General features: G+C 33.1%; 1 protein-coding gene across 8 annotated transcripts in view; it reads left to right on the forward strand.

The window, feature by feature from the left end:
• LOC118497085 (cadherin-related family member 3-like) overlaps positions 1-23,314 on the forward strand; it is a 114,481-nt gene that overhangs the window by 31,049 nt on the left and 60,118 nt on the right. For 6 of the 8 annotated variants that reach the window (XM_036010689.1, XM_036010692.1, XM_036010696.1 and 3 more), the window contains 7 exons: positions 4,076-4,188; positions 4,929-5,074; positions 10,909-11,089; positions 13,360-13,516; positions 19,644-19,749; positions 20,508-20,729; positions 21,214-21,359. In XM_036010689.1, coding sequence (XP_035866582.1) covers positions 4,076-4,188; positions 4,929-5,074; positions 10,909-11,089; positions 13,360-13,516; positions 19,644-19,749; positions 20,508-20,729; positions 21,214-21,359 — 1,071 coding nt within the window. The remainder of the gene's footprint in view (positions 1-4,075; positions 4,189-4,928; positions 5,075-10,908; positions 11,090-13,359; positions 13,517-19,643; positions 19,750-20,507; positions 20,730-21,213; positions 21,360-23,314) is intronic. The other 2 variants (XM_036010690.1, XM_036010695.1) reach the window with 2 other exon arrangements.

The raw sequence follows: 23,314 nt of genomic DNA on the forward strand, positions 1-23,314 counted from the left end.
TATGTATGACATTCCTAGACAACTTGAATTTTGCAATTAAATATCTATTTTCTAATTTCTCTGTCAGAGTAATAGAGAAAATTATTGATTTTTATATCTTGATTTAAAAAATGGAAGCTTGGTTAACTCATATGGATTGTAATTTCTCAATGATCTTTCATTTTCTGTAGGTTAACACTCATCAAATACCTGTAAAAAAATGACAGTTTTTTCTTTCTCTCCAATTCTTATAACTTTTTATTCATATTATATGCTTTATTTTTATGAGAACTTCCAGAACAATGTTTAATTATAAGTGGTAGTAGGACACATCCTTTTCTTTTCATGAATTTAAAGTTATTTTTTAATTGTTTCAAAGAAGAATGATATTTGTTGTAGGGTTATGACAGAAAATCCTTATTAAGTAACACAATTTTGCTTTATGCCTATTTTGTTATGAGTTGTTATCAGAAATTTAATATTAAATTTTATAACATTTTTCCATCTGCTTAGAAAATTAGTTTCTTTCTTTTCTTTTCATTTTTCACATTTTTCTTTCTTTTTTAAATTCACTTTTATTGTATTTTTTGTTACCATTTATTTCCCTTATAACCCCTCCCCCCACAATTGCCATACTATTGTCCATGATGATGAGCCCTTTTTCATTTCTGCTGTATCCCTCCATCCCTTGACCCACCCCTCAAAGCTGTCAGCCTGCTCTCTATCTATGAGTTTCTTTTTTAATCTGCTAAAATTCTGAGTTACTTTAATGTATTTTCTATTATTATACCATCTTTATTTTTCTGGCATATAACTTACCCCACATAAGGTCATTTTCTTTTTTTTTTCATTTTTTAATTTTATGCCTACTTTTAAAAATTTTAATGTATTTTATTGATTATGCTATTACAGTTGTCCCATTTTTTTCTCCCCTTTATTCCCCTCTGCCCTGTACCACACTACCACTATCATTCCCCACTCCCCTTAGTTCATGTCCATGGGTCATGCATATAGGTTTCTTGGCTTCTCCATTTCCCATATTATTCTTAACCCTCTCCTGTCTATTTTGTATCTACCATTTATGCTTATTCCCTGTACCTTTTCTCCCATTCTCTCCCCTCCCCCTCCCCACTGATAACCCTCCATGTGATCTCTATTTCTGTGCATCTGTTCCTATTCTAGTTGTTGGCTTAGTTCGTTTTTGTTTCTGTTTTTGTTTTTTTAGTTTCAGTGGTTGATAGCTGTTGTCATTTTACTATGTATAGTTTTGATCTTCTTTTTTTCTTAGCTAAGTCCCTTGAACATTTCATATAATAAGGGCTTGGTGATGATGAACTCCTTTAACTTGACCTTGTCTGGAAAGTATTTTATCTGCCCTTCCATTCTAAATGATAGCTTTGCTGGATAGAGTAATCTTGGATGTAGGTCCTTGCTTTTTGTCACTTTGAATACTTCTTGCCTGCCCCTTCTTGCCTGCAGAGTTTCTTTTGAGAAATCAGCTGATAGTCTTATGGGAACTCTTTTGTAGGCAACTGTCTCCTTTTCTCTTGCTGTTTTTAAGATTCTCCCTTTATCTTTAACCTTTTTTCATTTGAATTATGTTGTGTTTTGATGTGGTCCTCTTTGGGTCCAACTTGTTTGGGAATTTCTGTGCTTCCTGGACTAATTTGTCTATTTCCTTCACCAAATTAAGGAAGTTTTTTTCATTATTTTTTCAATTAAGTTTTCAATTTCTTGCTCTTTCTCTTCTCCTTTTGGCATCCCTATGATTCAGATTTTGGCATGTTTGGAGATGTCCCAGAGTCTTTTTATACTATCCTAATTGTTTTGAATTCCTTTTTCTTCTTGCTGTTCTAGTTGAATGCTTATTTCTTCCTCATGTTCAAATCAAATCATTGATTTGAATCCTGGCTTCCTTCCCTTCACCGTTGATTCCTTGTGGATTTTTCTTTATTTCACTTGGTGTAAGCTTCATGTATTCTTTCATGTTGTTGCCGTACTCAGTGAGTTCTCTGAGCATCCTGATCACTGGTGTTTTGAACTCTGCATCTGATAGGTTGGCTATCTCCATTTCATTTAGTTCTTTTTCTGGGGTTTTGTGCTGTTCTTTCATTTGGGCCATATTTCTTTGTCTCCTCAATTTGGCAGCCTCCCTGTATTTGTTTCTGTGTGTTAGGTATAGCTGTTTTGACTCCCTGTCTTGGCATACCTGTTAAGTTGTATGGGGTACAGCCTTAGGTATTCACCAGTGAGTCAACTTGGCTTTGTGACTCTGTGGACATAGGGCTCTGAGAGTCAATAGTGCCACTGTCTGGCTTCTGTAGGTTTGCCTGGAACTCTCCCCATTTCCAGGAAGTTCACTTACTTCCTGTATGTGACTGGTGCCCCTCTAGCTGTTGCCCTAGTGGTGAATCCTAGTGTGAGTGGGTTTGTGAACGTTCTAAGTCTGTGTGGGCCCTTTGGATGGACTGTCCTAAAAACCAGCAGTTTTTTCTGCTGCCCCAAACCCCATTGTTTTTTACAGGCAGAAGTTATGGGGCTTGGCTTCCCAGTGCTGGAACCCTGGGCTGTGTGGTCGGCCTCGCTCCCAAGTATCCCTCCAGATTTTTATCCACTAAAAATGAATGTGAGACAGCTTGTGTCACTGCTGCTGCCACTTCTCCTCACCTCTCTGTCCTCCTACCCATTTGGATGAATGTGGCTTCTTTAAATCCTTGGTTGTCAGACTTCCCCAGAGTTTGATTTTCTGCTAGTTTTGGGTGTTATTTGATTTGAGGTTTAGTTGTAATTCTTCTTGTGGTTGTGCAACAAGGTGAAGCTTGTCTACCTATTCCCCCATGCTGGTTGGAAGCCTAATTATTTTAGAGAGAGGGGAAGGGAGGAAGAGAGAGGGAGAGAAACACTGATGTGACAGAGAAACACCAATCAGTTGCCTCTTGTATGTGCCTCACACCAGGGACCAAACCTTGAACCAAGGCCTGTGCCCTGAGCAGGAATAGAACCCATGACCTTTTAGTTTATGAGACAATGCTCTGACCAACTAAGCCACACTGGCCAGGATGTGTGCTGCTCATTTTAAATTTCAGTGTTTGGTACTTAATGGATATAATGAGAATACATGAACAAGTGAATAATTGTCTGATTCAGAATAGCTGCACTGTCATAGGCTACCCCATTTTTTAAGACTGTTTCAAGGCTGAGGAAAATTGATGTATTTGAGGATAAACTTTTCATTTTAAATCACTTTTTTCTGCCTTTTAAGCAATTTCTACATTTTTTCTGAATAATAATTAATTTACTGGTAATATGTATTTGGTTAAGCCGCATTTTAGTTAAATATTCCTTGTAATTTTAGTTTCTTCACATTTATTTAAAATATTCCTGAAATAGAATTCTCAATAAAGTAAAATCTCATAGAATTAAAAGCACTTTGAAGTGTTTATTTGTATATACACATAGTTATTACTTATAGAATTAAAATTAGTAAAAGAAAAATTTAAATTATTGTTTAACTTTCTCCAACTTATTAGCTATACTCTATTAGACAGCATTTCTTACATGTTAGAATATCAGCTTTTCAAGTGAAGTTTTACTACTTGTTGGGGTTTCTAAATTATCTATAATGTTTTAATTTTTTCAAAAGTAAGGTAGTCATTTAGCTTTACATAATTTTTTCCCTAACCAGTGACTCTTGATACTCTTTTGTTAGGTATTTTAATAAGTTGAAATTGTCTGTGTTGGCTTAAATATAACAAACCAAAACCAATGTTTAAAAATGTGGTCAAAGCTTCATAACAGTTGATAGATAGCATTAATAACTGCAAATGAATGAGAGTATAAAACCTATGCCTCTTGACAAATGCTCTTAAGATGTTTGGGGAATGGATCTATATTTTTATGCTTGTAACTTTTTAAAGTAATTTTTAATTTTATTTTTAAAGCATTTTTTAATGTAAAGGAATTGTAATGAAATTACAATTTAAAAATACTTGTAACGGAATTACAATTTAAAAATTACATTAAATTACAATTTAATGTAATGGAATTGCATATGTTAAGCATTCAAAAATATCCTGTCCTCTCTTGCATGTTTTAGCATTTTCAGATTGTGGTGGCTGTGAGAAACAGAGGGAATCTGTCTCTGGAGTCCTGCACTGGCACCATCACTATAAATATCAGAAACGTTAATGATGAGAGTCCTGTTTTTAGGTAAGCAATGGGTAATCTAATATTTAAGTGCTAAATTTAACAACTAAAATTTTTTATGATGGGGTAAATATCAGTATTTGGATATTATTTTCATTGGCAATATTCTTAAAATATTCAAAGCCACCTAGGAGCAAACCTCTGTAAGCCTTATTATATTATTGCTCTTTTTACATACAGTGAAAGTCACCTCCATTTATATTTGGTGTTTGAAACCACAGAGAAGTGTTCATTTGTTTTTGATGGAATAAGAATTCAAAGCTTCTATTTTCCTGCTGCTTATCTTTAATAAATTAAATATTGTAGAAAATGCAAGTTGATATAGTCATATTGAAAAGTCAATATAGCCATTTAAAAGAATTTTAAATAAAAGCTTGCAATAAGTACTTGCTGATATTGAAATATTTTCAAACATATATGAAATTTAAAAAGTTATTGCAAAAACGTTTGTACTATTTTGTTATCTGAATTAAAGTCTAATTTACTGGCCATGAAGAGGACTAAAGAAAGAGTATAGACAGGAGTAAACTTTTAACTTCTCTATAATTCATAAACTTATATATATATAAGGACATATATATAATTCATATATATATATAAATTTATAAAAAAGACTTTAAGGACAGGGTCTTGAAACTGTTACAAAATATGTATCACAAAATTTAAAATATATGTTGTGTGACATTGATGAAAAGAGACATTTGTTTACACTAAGTGATAAAAAAATCCGTTTTGTCCCACAGATACATACCAGATGCACCTATAAATATTTATGAAAATCTGCCTGTTGGAACAAAGCTAGTCAAGTTGACAGCAACTGATAGAGACATAGGAGACTCGGTACATTATGAATTTATAGGTACACAAAAAGAGTTTTCAATAAATGAAGGTATAATAATTTTTATTGCTAATTATTTTATAAAGTATAATATAAAATATGTTTTTTACTAGTTTAAAAATAAGGCTGATTATCATTCAACCAGGATAAAAGAATCTTTAAAATATTAGTAACATGTATAGCATATTTTATATGAGGTAAAAAGTGATCATTCCTTCTTTCTCAGAAGTATGGTAATGGTCTGCACAATCTGTCTCCTCTAAGGGACTCCCAAACAATGCAGACCTGCAGCAGGGGTCCCTGGGATGTTATTGTATGGTTTCCTTTGAGAAGTGGATTTTCCCACAGAAACCATGGTATTAGTCAAATAAATTGGGTATTTATTCTATATCACATATTCTCATAAGCACTCTGCATACATGATAACTCTTTTGGTTTTTTATTATACTAATCCTCAGCTAACATGTGATGCTTGCAGAGGAATCTTGATTTACCCAAAGCTCATGCAGTCAATTTGCATGGCAGACCTTGTACTTGATTATGATATTTGTAACTCTAATTACATTTTATACAACCAAATGTTAGGAGTCCCTGGCTCCAATGACCTAGGAATAAAGCAAGAGGGAGAAATAAAGTTTTCTCCTTTTTTATATATAAAAGAGCAGGGTTAATTAAACATATGCTGTCTCTCATATCAGTAAGAAGAGCCTGATTGAAAGAGTAGAATCTGAAGGAGATGAGAAAGGTGATATGTGGAGAGCAGGACTATGGCAAACCAGAGCTAAGCAAAAGAGAAAGGTGCCCAAGCCAGGAGTGAGGAGAGGGGACTGTCAGCATAGAAGATTAGTTACACATCAGAGAGATTCATAAAGTAACCATTTTAAATATAATTGAATGTTTGTTTCTTCTGTTAGGTATGTGAGTTAAAAATACCATTTTAACCTATAAGAATCGCTTAGAGAAATGGCTCTTTTTGAGGTAACAGGAGTTAAACTAGAAGATAATATTGAAATATTTCGTTGTGACAGAAAGAAAGAACACGCTAAAAGACTGGCAAGGGCATGGTAAAAAGACATAGAAATGAGATCGAATCGGCTCCCTCCAGCCGGTACAGGGCAATTTGTACATCAAAATGTGTAGTGATAGTTGCCGATTATAATCCATTATATAAAATGGGACACCATGAGTTTATAGAGATATAAATACTTAATGGGGGCATCATCTTTACACATTTTCAAAATATCTTACCACAAAATGCTACTTAATTACAAAGAATAAAATAGCAACTTTGAAGTGGAGGAAACTGTCAGACACTATCCTAGTCAAGGAGTTGAAGTGGACAACCTCAGGAGCGAGACGAACTGATAGCAAGCAATAGGAACACAGTATACCGTCTGCGGCATTTAATCCAAAACTACTAAACTCAAATATATTGTGAGCAAACATCGGGCATATCTGATTGAAGAATGAGTCTGAAGAATTTGAAGAATTCTCCAAAATTACCAATCTTTCATCTCTAAAATGGTCATGAAACTTAGGGGCAGATTGAGGGACTTTCTAGGCTGAGGGAGACCAAGTAGGACAATGTATGGTTCTGAAATGGATATTTTGCTATAAAAATATTAGTGAGATAATGGCTGAAACTTGAAAGGGAGTTTCAGTGTAAGTTGTATTGATGTTAACTTCTGGATCTTGTAGTTGTTATTGCGGTAATGTTGGAGAATGCTCTTAGGAATATTGCAAGTATTTGGAGATGATGGACATCATTAGGTCCATCAAACGGTTCAGAAAAAAATTCCCCACATGTTTGTCATTATTTAAAACATTTAATAATTATAAAGACTGAAATATAGAAATTAATAAAGACAGAAAAGATGATAGATGTAGAAGATAGGCAGGGAGGAGACAATACCTTAAACCAGATTCTAAATATCCTTGAATAATCAAACAAAAGCAGTGGAATATAACAAATACTGAAAAAAATATCACTGAAGAAAATGTTCCTAACACGAAATAAGATTTGAGACTATGTGTTAAAAAAGACAAATGAGGATTCTGGAAAACCAATACAGGATGGCTGATTCTGAGACATATTCTAGTAAAATGTTAGATATTAACAAAAAATATATTTGAGGCCCTCGGCAAGAAGATTAACTCATTTATAAAAAAGTGATAGTCAAATTGTAAACAGATTTTTCTATAATACTTTTTTCACAAGTTAATAGAGTAACATATTCAGGAAATTCAAGGACATAAAATGTGTCTTCAGAAATTTATACACAGAAAATGATTTCGCAAGTAAAGAAATCAGATTAAATTTTAGGAACATGAAAGCACTCAGGATATATCATTCCTCTTCCTGTGGAATCCACTAGAGAATGCACTCAGACAACTAAAATAACTGGGGAGATAGCAGCATAAGAAATAATGCAAAGAATTAAATATATATTTACTTATAAAACTAAAAGTGAATAATGTTTATAAAGGAGAGAGTGTATTACACATAAAGGCTAAATGTTCTGCAAATATAGATACAATAAAATTATTTAAAAGCAACTTTATTAAAGTCTCAGATTTTATTTTTATTGGTATTTTTCTTTTTAAAAAGATGTATCCATTTTTTTAATTGACTTTATTGGGGAGATGTTCTTTTACAAAACCATACAGGTTTCAAGTGTACAGCTCCACAAAACATCATCTGCACACTGTATTGTGTGCTCTTTGCTCCAGACGAAGTCTCTTCCGGGTCCCCCTTTCCCCCAGCCTTTGCCCTCTTCCACCCAGCCCTGAGCATGTCTTTCCCTCTGGCCATCACCACACTGTTATCTGTGTCTGTGTGTTATGTATATATGGTTTTTTTGGTTAGTCCCCTCACCTTCTTTCATCCTGTCTCCTCTCTTTCCTCCCCTCTGACAGCTATCGGTCTATTCCATGTATGAATGCCTTTTTTAAAATTTTGTTCATCAGTGTATTTTGTTCATTAGATTACACATATAAATGAGGTCATATAGTATTTGTGTTTCTCTGACTGGCTTGTGTCACTTCTTTGCATATAGTCCCCTACTTGAACCCCACCCTTCCTGGAGCAAAAGGAAAAAAACGCCTTTATAGTAAGAAAGAAAATTGGAACAGAACAGTAATGAGGAGAAGCTGACCCTAACATTTATTAAAACATATCACAATGCCTCTGAATTGCAAACTGTGTGATACTGACAAATGATTACACAGTCAGACATATTGAGCAGAGTATAAAATCTTGATAGAAGTCCCAGATGAAAATGGAGTATTCAGTAAAATTGCAGAAAAAGTGACATTTTAATACATGATGTAATAGCTGGATAGCATTGGGAAAAATGACATTTTTATACTGTGTATCAGAAAAATTAAATAGAATTAAATAGATTAGACACTTTTTACAAAATGAAACCACACACATAGTAGAAAAATACAGGGTGGGGCAAAAGTATGCTTACAGTTCTGAGTAGGCAAAACAGTTTATCTTTGTGTTATTATTTTTTAATTATTATATTATTATCTGTATGAACAAACTGTTAACCTACTTTTGCCCCACTCTGTATAAATAAATTTCTTTATAAACCTGGGAATCTGGAAAACTTTTCTTTTAAGATTGTATTTATTTATTTTTAGAGAGGGAAGGGAGGGAGAAAGAGAGAGAGAAAGAAACATCAATGTGCGGTTGCTGGGGGTCATGGCCTGCAACCCAGGCATGTGCCCTGACTGGGGATCGAACCTGCAATGCTTTGGTTCACAGCCTGCGCTCAATCCACTGAGCTATGACAGCCAGGGTGGGAAAACTTTTATAACTTTAACTCATAGTCCAGAAACCACGTGGTTATAAATTAATAAATGTGATATAATCTTTATATCATCATCACCATTATTATTATCGCCATCATCATTACAACAACTTTATAGCAAACAAACAGAATCACCAGGAACAAAGTAAAAGTACAAATAAGAAATTGGGAAAATACCTGTATTTTAGAAGAAATACAAATAACAATTATATAGGAAAATGGCCTGAGAGTAGGAATCAACAGTTTAGAGGAGTTACAAATGACTCTGAATAATGTGAAAAAAATTCTGCCTTGCTCATAATAAAATTGAAGATGGAAATGATATATTATTGTTTTAAATAATCACAAACATGGGAAAAATTTTTCTTGAAACATTTGAGAATAAGTCTCTGACCTAATGTCCATAACCTCCAAATGAGTTAGATGTGGCAAGTATGTGTGTGTTGACAGATGAAATGTAAGTGGAAAGATCATTTTAACCTGTTTTATTAGCAAAAATTCACATTTGACAATATCTTCTGTTGGAAAGGCTGTAGGAAAATAGACCTCAAATACTGCTGGTAAAATGAAAAATACTAAACCCTCATGGAGAAATATTTAGCTGAATATAGGAAAATTACATATGAATTTACATTTTGACTCTAATCCCACCTTAGAAAATATCTCAAATAGACTAGCAAAAATATAAAAAGACATATATATATATACACACACACACACGTGATATTTATTTATGTCAACATTATTTAACAGCAAGATTGAAAATATCCATAGGAAATGAAATATTTGCACCTAGAAAAAAACAAGATACTTGTCTCTATTATTATGGAACGATTTCCAAGGAAGGGAGTGGGGGACAATGTGCATACTGTGTTACCATTTACTTGATCAAGAGAAAAAAACACGAATGTAACAAAATTTTAAAAATTATGGAGAGTCTTATGGATTAAAGTAAGTTAAGAGGTATTGACCAGCTACAGAGTATTGCTTTTACTTAGATAATGATTTGAAAAGCAACAATACTTAAGACAACAATCTAAGAAATTTTATTATTACTGGGTATATGATTACATTAAGGAATGAATGGATGTTTTAGCTATTTAACTTTATCTTTGTTATATTTTAAGAGTCCTTTAAGAATAGATAAGAAAATACATACAAATAAAATGATATGTTATTTGGCATATTCTTCAAAATAATTGAGATAGGGGATAAACTATGTGATGCTATAAATGAAACAAAATTGGCCATAAATTGTAATCATTGAAACTAGTGATGTGCACATGGGAATTCATTGCGTTAATCTCTTGTATTTGTATATGTAAATTTTAAAATAAATATTTTTATTCAGGAAAGTATATGCTTCGTCATAATAGGATAATATAGTTGATTTTTCAATTGCAATAAACTATATTTTTAAAATAACAGTTTTAGGATAATTATGGAATTATTCTAAATGCAGTAACATTGTAAATATATTGAGTGTCATTGCCTTCACTCCAACAAAAGTCTAATCAGCTAAAATACATGTTTATCAAAGCTACCCGTTAAATACAAATTAAAATATTTTCTTTTCATTGCTATTACAGTCTGTATCTGTCACCCTGTCTTCAGTAATATAATTTCCTATTCTCAAAATGCTCTGTTCTTGTACACATTTTTTCCCTTTCCTTGCAATGTTGCCCCTGCCTAGAGTGTCTGTCCTATTTCTTCCTCTTCTTTGGCTTCCTTTTGTCATAACTGCCTCTTTGAAATCTCTACCCTATCCTAGCATTCTCTGCCTTGTTTTCCAGTACTCATTGTTCAACACTCGGCCTAGGCTTCATCCTCACCCACCATGACCCTCCCATAAAATATTTTCTTGTGTATGAGTAGTAAGCAGCTTCTCTCTTCCCTGTGACAAACCATTCCCCACAGATTCTCACTTATGATCTTCATCAGGCCAGAAACTATGATTTGTTCTCTGTAATTTATCTCTAGAACTATTTTATGGCTGTGTAATTATTTACATTTACAATGTATTTATTTAGTGAGTGCTGAACAAATTTGTGTTTGTCTACCTTTTAGATTCAGGAGAGGTCACAATTGCCTATCCATTGGATTATGAAAATGCAGCCACCCCACATTCTTGGGTATTATATTTTAGAGCTTATGACAATGGAAGAGTGCATTCTACAACTGGAACGCTCACAGTGATTCTGCAAGATGTTAATGACAATCCACCTAAATGCATTCAGGATATTTACATGTAAGTTACAGAAAACTTGGCCTCAGATCTTGGCATATACAGAAAAAGAGAAAAATAAATGGGTGACCAACATAAACATTTCTGGAATGAAGTGTGCACTCTTTACTCCTTCATTACTGCATTTTAAACAATTGGCAGCTTCTCTTTTTTGCCTGCCTGATACAATTGAATCTCTTTTATTTTGTTTCAAAAAATTATAAAAATGGAAGTTAGAAAAGACTCCAAAAGATGATTTTTTTGTCTTACCCCTTGTTTATACACACACACACATATATATGGCAAAGATATTCATTTTAAAAAATGTTTACTGATATTAATTTAAAGATTGCTTCAAAGCCACATGCATACAGAATCCTTGGTGTGGCTTTTTTAATTACAGAGAGATTTGAAAATGCAGTTATGATATGTTATTACCATTATATAAATGGAGTACCAAATCTCTAAGATTTTATTTATTCATAAATTTTATAGCTAATTAGTAGTGAATTAAATCCTGAAACACAAATTTCCTGATCTTTAGTACAGTTTTCCTACAGAATACCCAGTTGCTCAGAAAATTCTTAACCTAACTTGGGAGTATTCTGATAACAACTCTTGTTTGGTATTCTGGTTATATAGCTCATTTCAACAGTGTATGTAATAATCCACACCTGAAGGAAGCCATAGAAATGTGTGCTTTATATTATGAAGCAACAAAAGACAATGTGGACGGAGTTAAAATGAACTATAGGGAGTAGAACTTTGCGAGGCCTGCAAGTTAAGCAGTGACAGCTCCAGCTTAATCACAGTTTTCACTTACGTAGAAGAAACAATGTTTTAAGCAATACCATAAAAATGTTTTGGTGGTCTACTCTTGAATAATTTAACACTGGCTTAAAACAATGTTTTATGAATATTATTGCAGGCACATGTCTGATCGCTTTGTACTTATAAAACATAGTCCAAAATCCACATATAGAAACACTGCCATTGCTCTGTTGTACTTCAAAAATCGACTTTTAGTTCGTAAATGTTTTGTCAGAGTTATGTTTTACTAAAAAATACAGAGAGTAAAAATAATAAACAGTAATTCTATAGCCACCCCAATTGTAGTGGCTTTCACCTTCTATTTCAGCTTGTAGTCTACAGATTTTTTTGGAGGCATATTAGAAGTCTGTTAACAAATTAGACAATTTACATTTTATTCCACTATTTTTTAAACCCAAGGTATTTTAACTAATTAGAATTAGAAATATTATTTAAAAATGATTGCAATTATAACTATCATTATTGGCCAGGAATTTAACACAAGTTGCTATAACAAAAAATAAAATTTAAAAAAATAGCAGCAGCTAAATGCAATGGGCATTTTTCTGTCACTTTTGCAAAGAGCAATAAAGGTTGCCCTGCTGAGTTGGCTCCGATGATTGGCACTGCTCCATGCTCTTGTTACCAGACGGGAGCCTGGCCCCAAGTGGGTCTGCCTTAGGGCAGGCTGGTAATGTGTGGGTTATTGATTTCGTGTAGGAAAGATTTCACAACGCCAGTCCAGGTGGGGGACAGTAAAGCAAGCAAGGGCTTAGCATAGAAATAGCAACAGGAGAGCCTAGGTGGGACTGCCTTTGCTCACCGGGAAGTCAGAGAAAAAGAGGTTTTGGGGACAGGTTCAGGGGATTAGCTCTGCTTTGCAGTGAGAATGACTGAATAGATAGGTGAAAAACACAGCTGAAACAAGGAAGGAAAATTGTATTTAAGAATATTTTGAATTGGGACAACGAACCATTAGGCCTGGACACTTCTGTTATCTGAAGGTTTCCAACTGTATTGTTTCCCCTTTTTAGCCCCCACTGTGGCTTCACTGAAATCTCAAGCAGTATCTTCACAAAACTCAGTAATAGTTATCATTTTGTTAGAACTTGAAATTTCGATCCAGTAGCTATCTGCCTAAAAACCAAAGTATGGAGTGATTTTAGATTACTTTCAGGTCTGAGATTGATAGAAAATTATGAATTTGAACTACAAACTGCCATTATATTACCAATGATAACATGTGTATGTTTTGGCTGCTTATTAATCCAACCTAATAGCAGGTCATTTTCCCTTGGCCTTAACAAGAATGCCAAATAATTTGTTATCTTTTACAATTTTTAACCAACACTATAATTTTATTATTGATGGAAGTGGTTATTTAACATATGAACACACTAAAGTGTTCAATTAAATGTTATCATCTGTATAAATCTAGATTAACATGCTGCAGTACATATTTTCTCTTATTTTTCTCATTACAGAATTGAGCTTCCTGAAAACACCCCAGCAGACACTCTTTTAGTCTCTCTAACTTGTACAGATAAAGATGGAACTGTTTCGAATAACAATATCACTTATCATTTAATTATAGATGCTTTTGCAAAAGAAACTTTTACCCTAGTGAACAATAAACTGAAAGTAAGTATTTTAAAGTTGACCTCTGACTCTGTCCCCATGATTAACCTTAGATAAAAATTTTTCATTGTAATAAAATTCTTAATGAACTACAGTAGTTCAAATAGCTGATGGCAGAATTCGTTCCTCTCTTTTTAACTGGACCTTAACTTGCCAACAAATTTCTTACTTTGGGATAAATGCAGGAGTGCAATTTTGACCTTGGGAACTGAACTAGGAAGGTTATAAATTTCCTAGAACAAATGTTTCTGTGATAAAGTACTGGTTATTTCAATGTGTTGAAATTACTGTAATTGCTACTTTATGTTAAATAACATACAACAGAATAAATATGCATATTTTATTGCTGCATCTTGGAATATAAAATAGCTTAAATATCTTAACCAATTCATTCAATATAAATTAAATTTTTAGCAATGTTTGGGACCAATGTCATGCTATATTTTGCTATAGTCACATGTTTTTAAATAGAGTAAGAAGGGTTGGATTAGACATTGTGTTCAACCAGGATTTGTGGCTAATATCTGGGTGTTATCATGATAAAAAATTGCTCATCTAACCAACTAGCTAGACAACAGACATCATCTGGATAAGTAAGACAAATACATGTAATAAACAGATTTGGGCCTTGCTTTGACACATCCCTTGCAATTGGACTACTTCCCAAGCTTCAACATGGATTTCATACAAACTCCTAGCACCTTTCCTATTTGCAGCCTCATGCTGTGATAAAGGTACACAGAATTACTTTCACAACCTTAAAACAGTGTGCCGTCTTTCACCTCTGGCTTTTAGTCCCACCCTGCTCATGCTGCTAAAAAATGTGCCCCAACTCTTCTGTGCCCGATTTCCTATACACTTTCACACAACCTTCATAACCTTGTTTAGACATCACTTCATTAGCAAGCCATCCCTGATATTTCTTCTCCCTCTGATCTGGGTCAGGTGCTTCTTTAAGTTCTTATAGCATTTTGTATCTCTTTCACCAGAGCACTTACCACATTTTGGTCTTCCCAATGAGACAGGGAAAGAAAAAATGTTATTAAACTCATGCCTGGCACATATTCAGTGTTTGTGAGACATGTTAATCAATGACTAAATTAATGAGTAATAAATTAACAAAATTAAACTGAAATAGTTTTGTAAGACATTGACAGGAATTAGTAATAACTTCCAAATGCACTAATGTCACATTCTCACAATTCTTTGCAAAGAAAATTTATTGTTAATATGACCAGAATGTTGAAACATATTCTTAATTATATATATAAATTTGTATCTCAATAATTATAGAAAATAATAAAATATCAAAAATATTTTAAGTAAGGAATATTATGGCACTACGTAACATTTTGTTTGTCCCTATTCAAACAAGTTTCAGTAAGAACAAAATAAATAAAACAAGCACACAAACTATATGAACAAATAGCAACAAGAAAAAATTGTTGTACTGGCCCTGCTCTAAATTTAACAAAAACATAAAACCTGTTTTTGTCAAATTTAGAGCCATACAGATTTCTTAAAAGCAAAATTAAAGTGGATCATGATGACTTTTCTTATCTTTTTATGTCAATTTTGAAACAAAGTTATGAAACTTTGACCTCCTTCAAAATTACTGATATATGCTATAATCCCTTTTTAAAAAAATATATTATGGAATGAGAATAATGGTAGCTTTCTTAATAGGCGATTATGTTCAGAAAGGGTTATTAAAATGGCAACTTTCTTACCTTGCTACAGCAGCCAAACAAGAGAAACCAGTTTGTAAAAGAAAATAAACTGATACAGTTTTGTGCTTAGTGATTAAAGCCTTTATTATAAGAACATAGAACATACATTTGGCTTTCCAATAATGTTTGAGTTTTAAACTCATAAAAGGGCATAATTACAATACTAATTTATAAAAAATAAAATTGATTTGTTCTTAGCCATATATTTGCATATATGTTTTGCTAAGGGAAGAAAAAAAAGTTTTAGCAGTCACTCAAAACTAGGATTTGTAATAAGCACCAAGAGTTTTATGTTAAAATAATGAATGAAGCTCAAATACTAGGGCATATGAACTCTGAATTTATCTTAATTCATTGAGGAGCAACTTTCACCAGAGTACCAGTGATAATCATGTCATTTTAGTGTTGAACAATGAATTGCTATATTGTGAATCCAAACTATTTCATATATGTTTAACTTATTAATAAAATAATAAAAAGGAATGTTTCTTTTTTTCTTTTTTTAAATATTTTATTTATTTATTTTTTTAGAGAGGGAAGGGAGGGAGATAGAGAGAGGAACATCAATGTGTGGTTGCTGGGGCTTATGGCCTGCAACCCAGGAATGTACCCTGGCTGGGAATCGAACCTGGGACACTTTGGTTCCCAGCCCACGCTCAATCCACTGAGCCACGCCAGCCAGGGCGGAATGTTTCTTTATGTTAGCATTGCTAATAATGTATTTTATTAGGTCATTAGTCTTTAATGAGCCTTGACTTGAAAAATCAGTGCAATATTTTTTATTAGGTAATCCATTTAATTACTATTTTATGATATAATATTTAATATTTATAAGATAATATAACATTGTGTAGATTATGACAAACAGTAATAAAATGAACCCCTGAACCCATTGCCTCTCTTCAGAGCTCGAACATTGCTAACAGCTGTGCTGCTGGCCTTTCTCACCCCACTGCTAGTTCTTCAAAAGCAACCAATATCCTGAATTTTGTATTTGTCATTATTTGGTGGGTTTTATACTTTTACTATCCACATATACATTCCTGGACAATATTGTTGATTTGCTAAGTTCTTGAGCTTTAAAAAAGTGCTGTCATATTTTATTCAATCTTCTATGAGTTAATATTTTTCATTTATGTTATGTCTTTATGAGTTATGTATAGTGAGTATCTATCATCTACCTACATTAGTAGGTACTGTTCCATTATATGCCTTAATATTCCATTGTGTGACTATAATTATTCTCCCATTAATAGAGATTTGGATTTCCTCCTGAATTTTAATTAAGGTTATAATGAACATTCTTCTGTGTTCCTCTTGGTGCCTACATGTAACACTTTCTCTAGGGTTTACACTTCAGAACAGAACTGCCTTGTCATAGTATATGTATAAGGTCCAATCATTCACCTCAAACACCATTTCAGTCAATGAAGACCACATATATGACAGAGGTCCCATAATACTTTAACAGAACTGAAAAATTCCTACCCCCTGCTGACATCACAGCCATTTTAAAATCCTAACACAATGCAGTTACTCATGTGTTTCTAGTGATGCTGTAAACAACCTACTGCATTGTCAGTCACATAAAAATAGAGCACACAGTATAGTACATGATTCTTGATAATGATAATAAATGAAAAATACTAGCTTATGCATTAATATACTATACTTTTATTATTATTTTAGAGTATACTTTTCTACCTATAAAACAGAAGTTTGCTGTATAACAATATGTCAGTGACGCTGACAGTGGTCTTGTACTTTTCCTGTTTAGGGCTGCTCTTGATCACATCATTTCTCCTGTGCTGATTTAACCTGTTATTTTGCTCCATGTGGCCCTACCTGTAGTGTAGTGACTGGTGGTGCTGGAGTGTTTTCCAAAATTGTTGCATCACTTTATACTCTTACCAGCAATGTGTAAGCATTGCTTTTGATCAATATCCTTATCATGATATCTGATGCGCTTACACAGTTTAACATGATTTTTGCTGATTAGTAGTGAGGTAGCACATCTTTTTATACATTCACCATTGTGTGAGAAAAAAAGACATGAACTACTTGTGTTTCCATTGTGTAAAAAGCATGAGCATGTATTAACTCATTCTTGTTTTGTCCGTTTTCCTTACTGATTTGTATGATATAGTCACATATTCTGGAAATATTTTCAAGGTTAAGCAAGTAATCTTTCATACTTAAGGTTTGTGTACACAAGGGAGCTATTTTTGTGATTTGGAATGAAGTAGGAATTAAATATTTTTTTTCATCATTTGTAATAACAACTTGCATAATTTTGTTTCCACAGTGCCCTGCAGTGCCTTCTCTGAGGATGTGTGGAAATTTGTGTATGTTTGTGTGTGCCTCTCATCATTTTCTTGTTATTGTAGTTCTTTTCAATGCTCAAGTTATTTCTATTTTTGCATGTTATTTTAATGTGAATAGGATGAGAAAAGGCATACAGCAGGGGTGCCAAACTCATTTTCACCAGGGGCTACATCAGCCTCGTGGTTGCCTTCAAAGGGCTGAATGTAATTTCAACTCCTTAACAGTTAAGGGTACATTTATACAGTCCTGAAATTATTTCAGCCCTTTGAAGGCAACCATGAGGCTGATGTGGCCCCCAGTGAAAATGAGTTTGACAGCCCTGGCATACAGTACATTAACAGTAACACTATCAGTGTGAATTACTAACTTCCTGACTGATACTGGATTCAAGGCCATCAGTGATTTTCATGTCACCACTCTTTACATTTAGAATATAGATTATAGAAATACAAGTTTGAAAAATACTTTAGAGATCACCTAATATTCTATTTCACCCATGCAGAAACTTATTTCCATCTGACAACTCATTTACAGTACTCAATTTTTATAATTCTTGGGACATTGTAGAATCTTAAGAAAATAATGCTATTCACCTATGTCTTTCTGCACTGATTTATCACCTAGCTGCTACACACAACTTCCCTCCCTAATAAGTGTTAGCTGTTTGTTAAGGAAAATAATTAACGTGAGTGGCTGAAGCACAAAGAAGACCTTGGCAGAACTGGAGGCACAGCACGCAATCACATTCCTTCCACTCCTCTTATGGCCTTAGACCTACTCTAGCCATGGCCACCCTGAGGATTGTGTGATTATTCATGAGCTGTGAAGGGGAGATTCCTAACATCGCCCTTTTTATTTAACATTATGAAAGATCCTGAATGCATCGTGCCTGCTCTGCAATCCCTCCCAGGAGAGTAAAGAGAAAGAGCAAAAATATGAGATACTTTGACCTCTCTCACAGTGTGAATCTTAAATTCCATTTTTGAATGATATCTAAGCCTTCAGGTTAAAGCTTGCTTCTGAGAGATTATTCCTGCTAATACTAATACCTAAATCATTTTCGGAATGCAAATAAATTCATGACAAGTGCTTTTCAAACTCTTAAACACCAGAGTATCTATTTATTAATAAAATGTATGGAATAGGAAAAAGACAATCTATGGTAAATGAATTAGTGTGAACAAGTGTAAACTGAAAATGTAACCTTAGTTTTGCTAATAGTATACTTCTATAATATGAGGTAGTACTTACAAAGTCCAAGAATATATAGTAATATCATCATAGTTTTTGCAATAAATTTATAATTTATATATTGTAAAACTTTGCTCTCCTGTATGGAAACCACTAGATATGTGTGATTTTGAGCACTTGAACTGTGACTTGTCTGAACTGAGATGTGCTGCGAGCATGCAATAAGCAGTGGATTTTAGAGAATTAGCACAGACAAAGCAAATGCAAATGTCATCAGTGTTTTTTGATGCTACTAATATGTTGAAATGATCGTATTTCGATCACAAGTAATTAAAATATTTTGTTAAAATTAATTTTACCTTAATTATTATTATTTTACTGTTTAAAAATGTGGTTCATAGAACTTCCAAGACTACATTGAAAAGGAATGACGGTTGGGAACATCCTTGCCCTAAACCTGATCCTAGTGGGAAAGCTTTAACTTGCTATTATAAAGTGTAATGTTAGCTATAGTTTTTGAAGATGTCCTTTATGAATATGAGGTAGTTCTCCTCTAATCCTAGTTCACTGAGAATTTTTATCATAAGTGGGTGCTGGATTTTAAAATATTCTTCTGCATATATTCATAGAATCATGAGATTTTTCTCTTTTAGCCTTTTGCTGTGCAATGTTACTGCCAGAAAAATTAACATTATGTATGTGGCTTGGATTTGTGACTCACATTACTATTGAATTCGTCCCTATTGAACAGCACTGTATAGAATGTCATTTTTCCTATTTTTTTTACTACAAGTATAAAATATCTTGGTTTTATATTCACATAGATGATAAAATAAATGTTTAATTAAAAATTATAACCATCAATGTGATCTTTTTATTTGTAGATTGGTCCTACACATCTAGATTATGATAATGCTATTTTTGCAGGAATGCACTTCAAGTACATATTGTTTGTGAGAGTTTCTGATGAAGGAAGCCCTGTATTATCAAGTAAGACATTATTAATTTAAAATATTAAAATACTTTGAATTATATAAAATAAGTAATTTTAAAATTTATTTCTTAGGAGTTTATTATACTTGTGGATATTTTGAAGATTTGCTATAATAAAGTATATACATTATTGCCTTTATATTAACTTTTTTAGTGCTGATATATTAAGTGCAGTGTTCAAAAAAAGAAAATCCAAATAAAAACTAAAACATGAGTGAAAGAATGATGTCCAAATGTTATTATAGCACACTGCAGCTATTTTAAAGTATTGTCAAACCCTAACTTTTCTGAATTCTTTATTGTTTAAAAGATTTCTGGAGTGAATTTATTTTGCATTAAAATTACTAATATATTATTATATTAAAATGCAGTTCCTTTATATTTGTTTATTATATTGTCATGTGAAGTATTTTAATAATATTTCAGTTAGTGAACAATGTGTACTCTTAGAAACTATGACCTTCACTTCAGAACAGTAGCATTTATATAAACCTACACTAAAAAAGGCAGTTGTTTTGATGGGTACTCAAAATCAGGTCATAGAGCATTTTAATCCTAAACTTATTTTCAAATGCTCTGTAATTGAAAAGGTAATAATTTAATAATAGAACTTAGCAATATAGATATGTGTATAATTTGCACACTTAGAACTTAGTATATAATGTTCATGGTAACTGGAAAGAAAAGAAAAAGAAGAATTATAGAAGACAAATGATCACCTCAGCTACATGTGTATGTACTTTTTCTCTCCATAGCAATTATTACAATCATCATAAGGGTGAGTCGCATAAATGAATTTGATCCAATTGGACTAACATCGGCATTTACCTTCAATATACAAGAAAATAGTCCAGCTGATACCCTAGTTGGAAAAATTACATTTACAGATGCAGACTGGCCATTTAATAATATAAAATACACCATTGTTGGGGGCATTTTAGGATCACCTCCCAAATTTTACATTGAACCAGACACAGGTATTGTAAAATACTGATAACAGTTGACAATAAAAATAATGAACTCATATATATCATACTTATTTGGAATTTATTTTGAGAAATTATGATTGTTGGAATATCTTAAAAAACAACTTTCTTTTAAACTGTGTAATGTCCATATTGGTTTGTGAGCTGTATCCATAAATTCTTAGTTACTGCAGAAAAAGCAATGACGCTTTGACTTTTACCAGATAGAGCTTCGGAATGCCTAGGCACATGTATTTCTTTTGAATGTCTAAGATTGTATAACAGGTCAGTACATTGGTATGCAAATTAACACCTGATGTTATTTTGTTGTCAATTTACATGCTGGGAGTATAATATATTACCAAAGTTAATTTGTATTAGTTCACTTCCATTTGTTATTTTAGTGATTATTTCATTTATATAGTTTGTAATTCAGCATAAAATGAGGATATTTAGCAATCCTGTGATAACAATTCTCTTTTCATTTTGGCATCAGGAGTGATAAAGCTATTGGATTCACCAGACAGGGAAATTGAATCACAGTACAAGATACTTGTGAGAATAACAGATTTGGACAATGATGCTGTTCCCGACCCCCTCAGACAGAGAAGTGGGACTGCTCAGGTGACTGTCAATGTTCTGGTAAGAATGAGTCACCATTTTCAATGCTCTTGTCCCTCAGGTAGCATATTCTTGGGAAATAAAAACAAAGGATAATTGGAATAGTTAATGTTTGGTGCCCTCATCATAGACCTAATTCAGAGAATAACATATTGGGTTCAAAAACATTGTAACTGTAACATAAAAGTGATAAAATTGTTGTATGCAATATGTGTGATTTCTGAATTTGTTTGTCTCACAAATGTGGTCTTAGGTTAAGAGTGCCTGAAATTTAAAATTGTATTTAATAAGTTGTTGGAAAACTCATTTTGTTGTTATACAGACTCCCAGAAACAAACAAATTTATGTGGCAGGAGTGTCTAACCTTTTGGCATCTCTGGGCTACACTGGAAGAAGAGTTGTCTTGGGCCACACATTAAACACACTGTGACACATAATCACAAAAAAACTCATAATGTTTTAAGTTAATTTATGATTTTGTGTTGGGTTGCATTCACAACCATCCTGAGCTGCATGCAGTACACAGGCTGCAGGTTGAACACCCCTGTTAGAGTTTAGGGAGTTAACCTGTTTGATACTCATAGAAAGCTGCTTTTCTGCTTATTTTTGTTCTTTCCCTCCCTGGTTTTCACTTAAGAAATATTTTAATATTTTCATTAATCAAGATTCTGAGAGATCAGTTATAAACACTCACAGACATGAAGTATAGAGGCAAGAATTTCCAACATAAATACTTTTTCAATATTCAAAGCAAAAATATATTTGGCTTGGTGTGTTTAAGGGTTACATCAATACAATTCTGTATATTAGTTTTATTGGGAGAGATATAAAAAGAATTCCCCTTTATAGTTAATGCCAACTTGTCTTTATCTTATAACCTTGTGCTCCTTCTTGCTACTTGAGAGCAGTAAGAATTCCAGCAGTGGATCTAATAAAACAGGCAATGACTTCTAATAAAAACAATTTAAAATCAAAAGCAGTGTTTAGTGTCTGTGCATGGTGAACACTTTCATATGTGTTTTTGGTGAGCTAAAACCTTAATGGTGCCCATGACTCAGTGTTACAATCCCCAATATAGGCTCATTATGTCTGGAAAACACAATAAACCAGGCCAAAATTCTTTGTGGAGAGAAATTTAATAAAGTGACTTCAGTGGTTTCAACCATGACTCAGAGGATGTCATAAGTTAAAGAACCTGCTGTCTTTAGCAAGCTTTCAATAATACACCCCAAATGTACCCTAAGTTGCATTATAAGTTTCAGTAGATATCCTTTCCATTTGCACTTCTATAACTGATCATTTCCACTTTTATTTTGTCTGTGAACTCCTATATTCAGATAGATATAGAACAAAAGATCTTTGTTCTTCAGCCTTAAAAGCATTAACACTACTATCTCCTTTGGGGCAAGAAGGATTTATCCAGGAATGAATACTCGATTTCTTGGGACTGGGTAAAAGGTTATACGTTTCCCACCATAACATAGGTAGATTTACCTGTTACCTAAACATTGTTGCTGAATTCAAATACCTTTTCTCTAAAGATATTTCCAACCAAAATTTGGGTGAAAGTGTCAAAAATATTTTATTCAGAAAAATAAGACCAAAATTTTCAAGTAAAATACAATTATTTTTTTAAAGAATTTATTTAATTTTTTATCTCTAGAGAGGGAAGGGAGGGAGAAAGAGAAAGGGAGAGAAACATCGATGTGTGGTTGCTGGGGGCCATGGCCTGCAACCCAGGCATGTGCCCTGACTGGGAATCAAACCTGTGATGCTTCGGTTCGCAGCCCACGCTCAACCCACTGAGCTATGCCAGCCAGGGCAATACAATTATTTTTATACTACATTTTGTTCCAAGAAAGATTGAAGCTTATATAAAAAAAAATAAACACAGTGGAGCAATACTATCATACTTAAATTGTAAGTAGGTTAATGAATCTAAATTTTATCTGAAAGAATGAATAAGACAATTTTCT

The sequence above is a fragment of the Phyllostomus discolor genome, chromosome 10 (assembly GCF_004126475.2).
Source record: "Phyllostomus discolor isolate MPI-MPIP mPhyDis1 chromosome 10, mPhyDis1.pri.v3, whole genome shotgun sequence".
NCBI classification, from domain to species: domain Eukaryota; kingdom Metazoa; phylum Chordata; class Mammalia; order Chiroptera; family Phyllostomidae; genus Phyllostomus; species Phyllostomus discolor.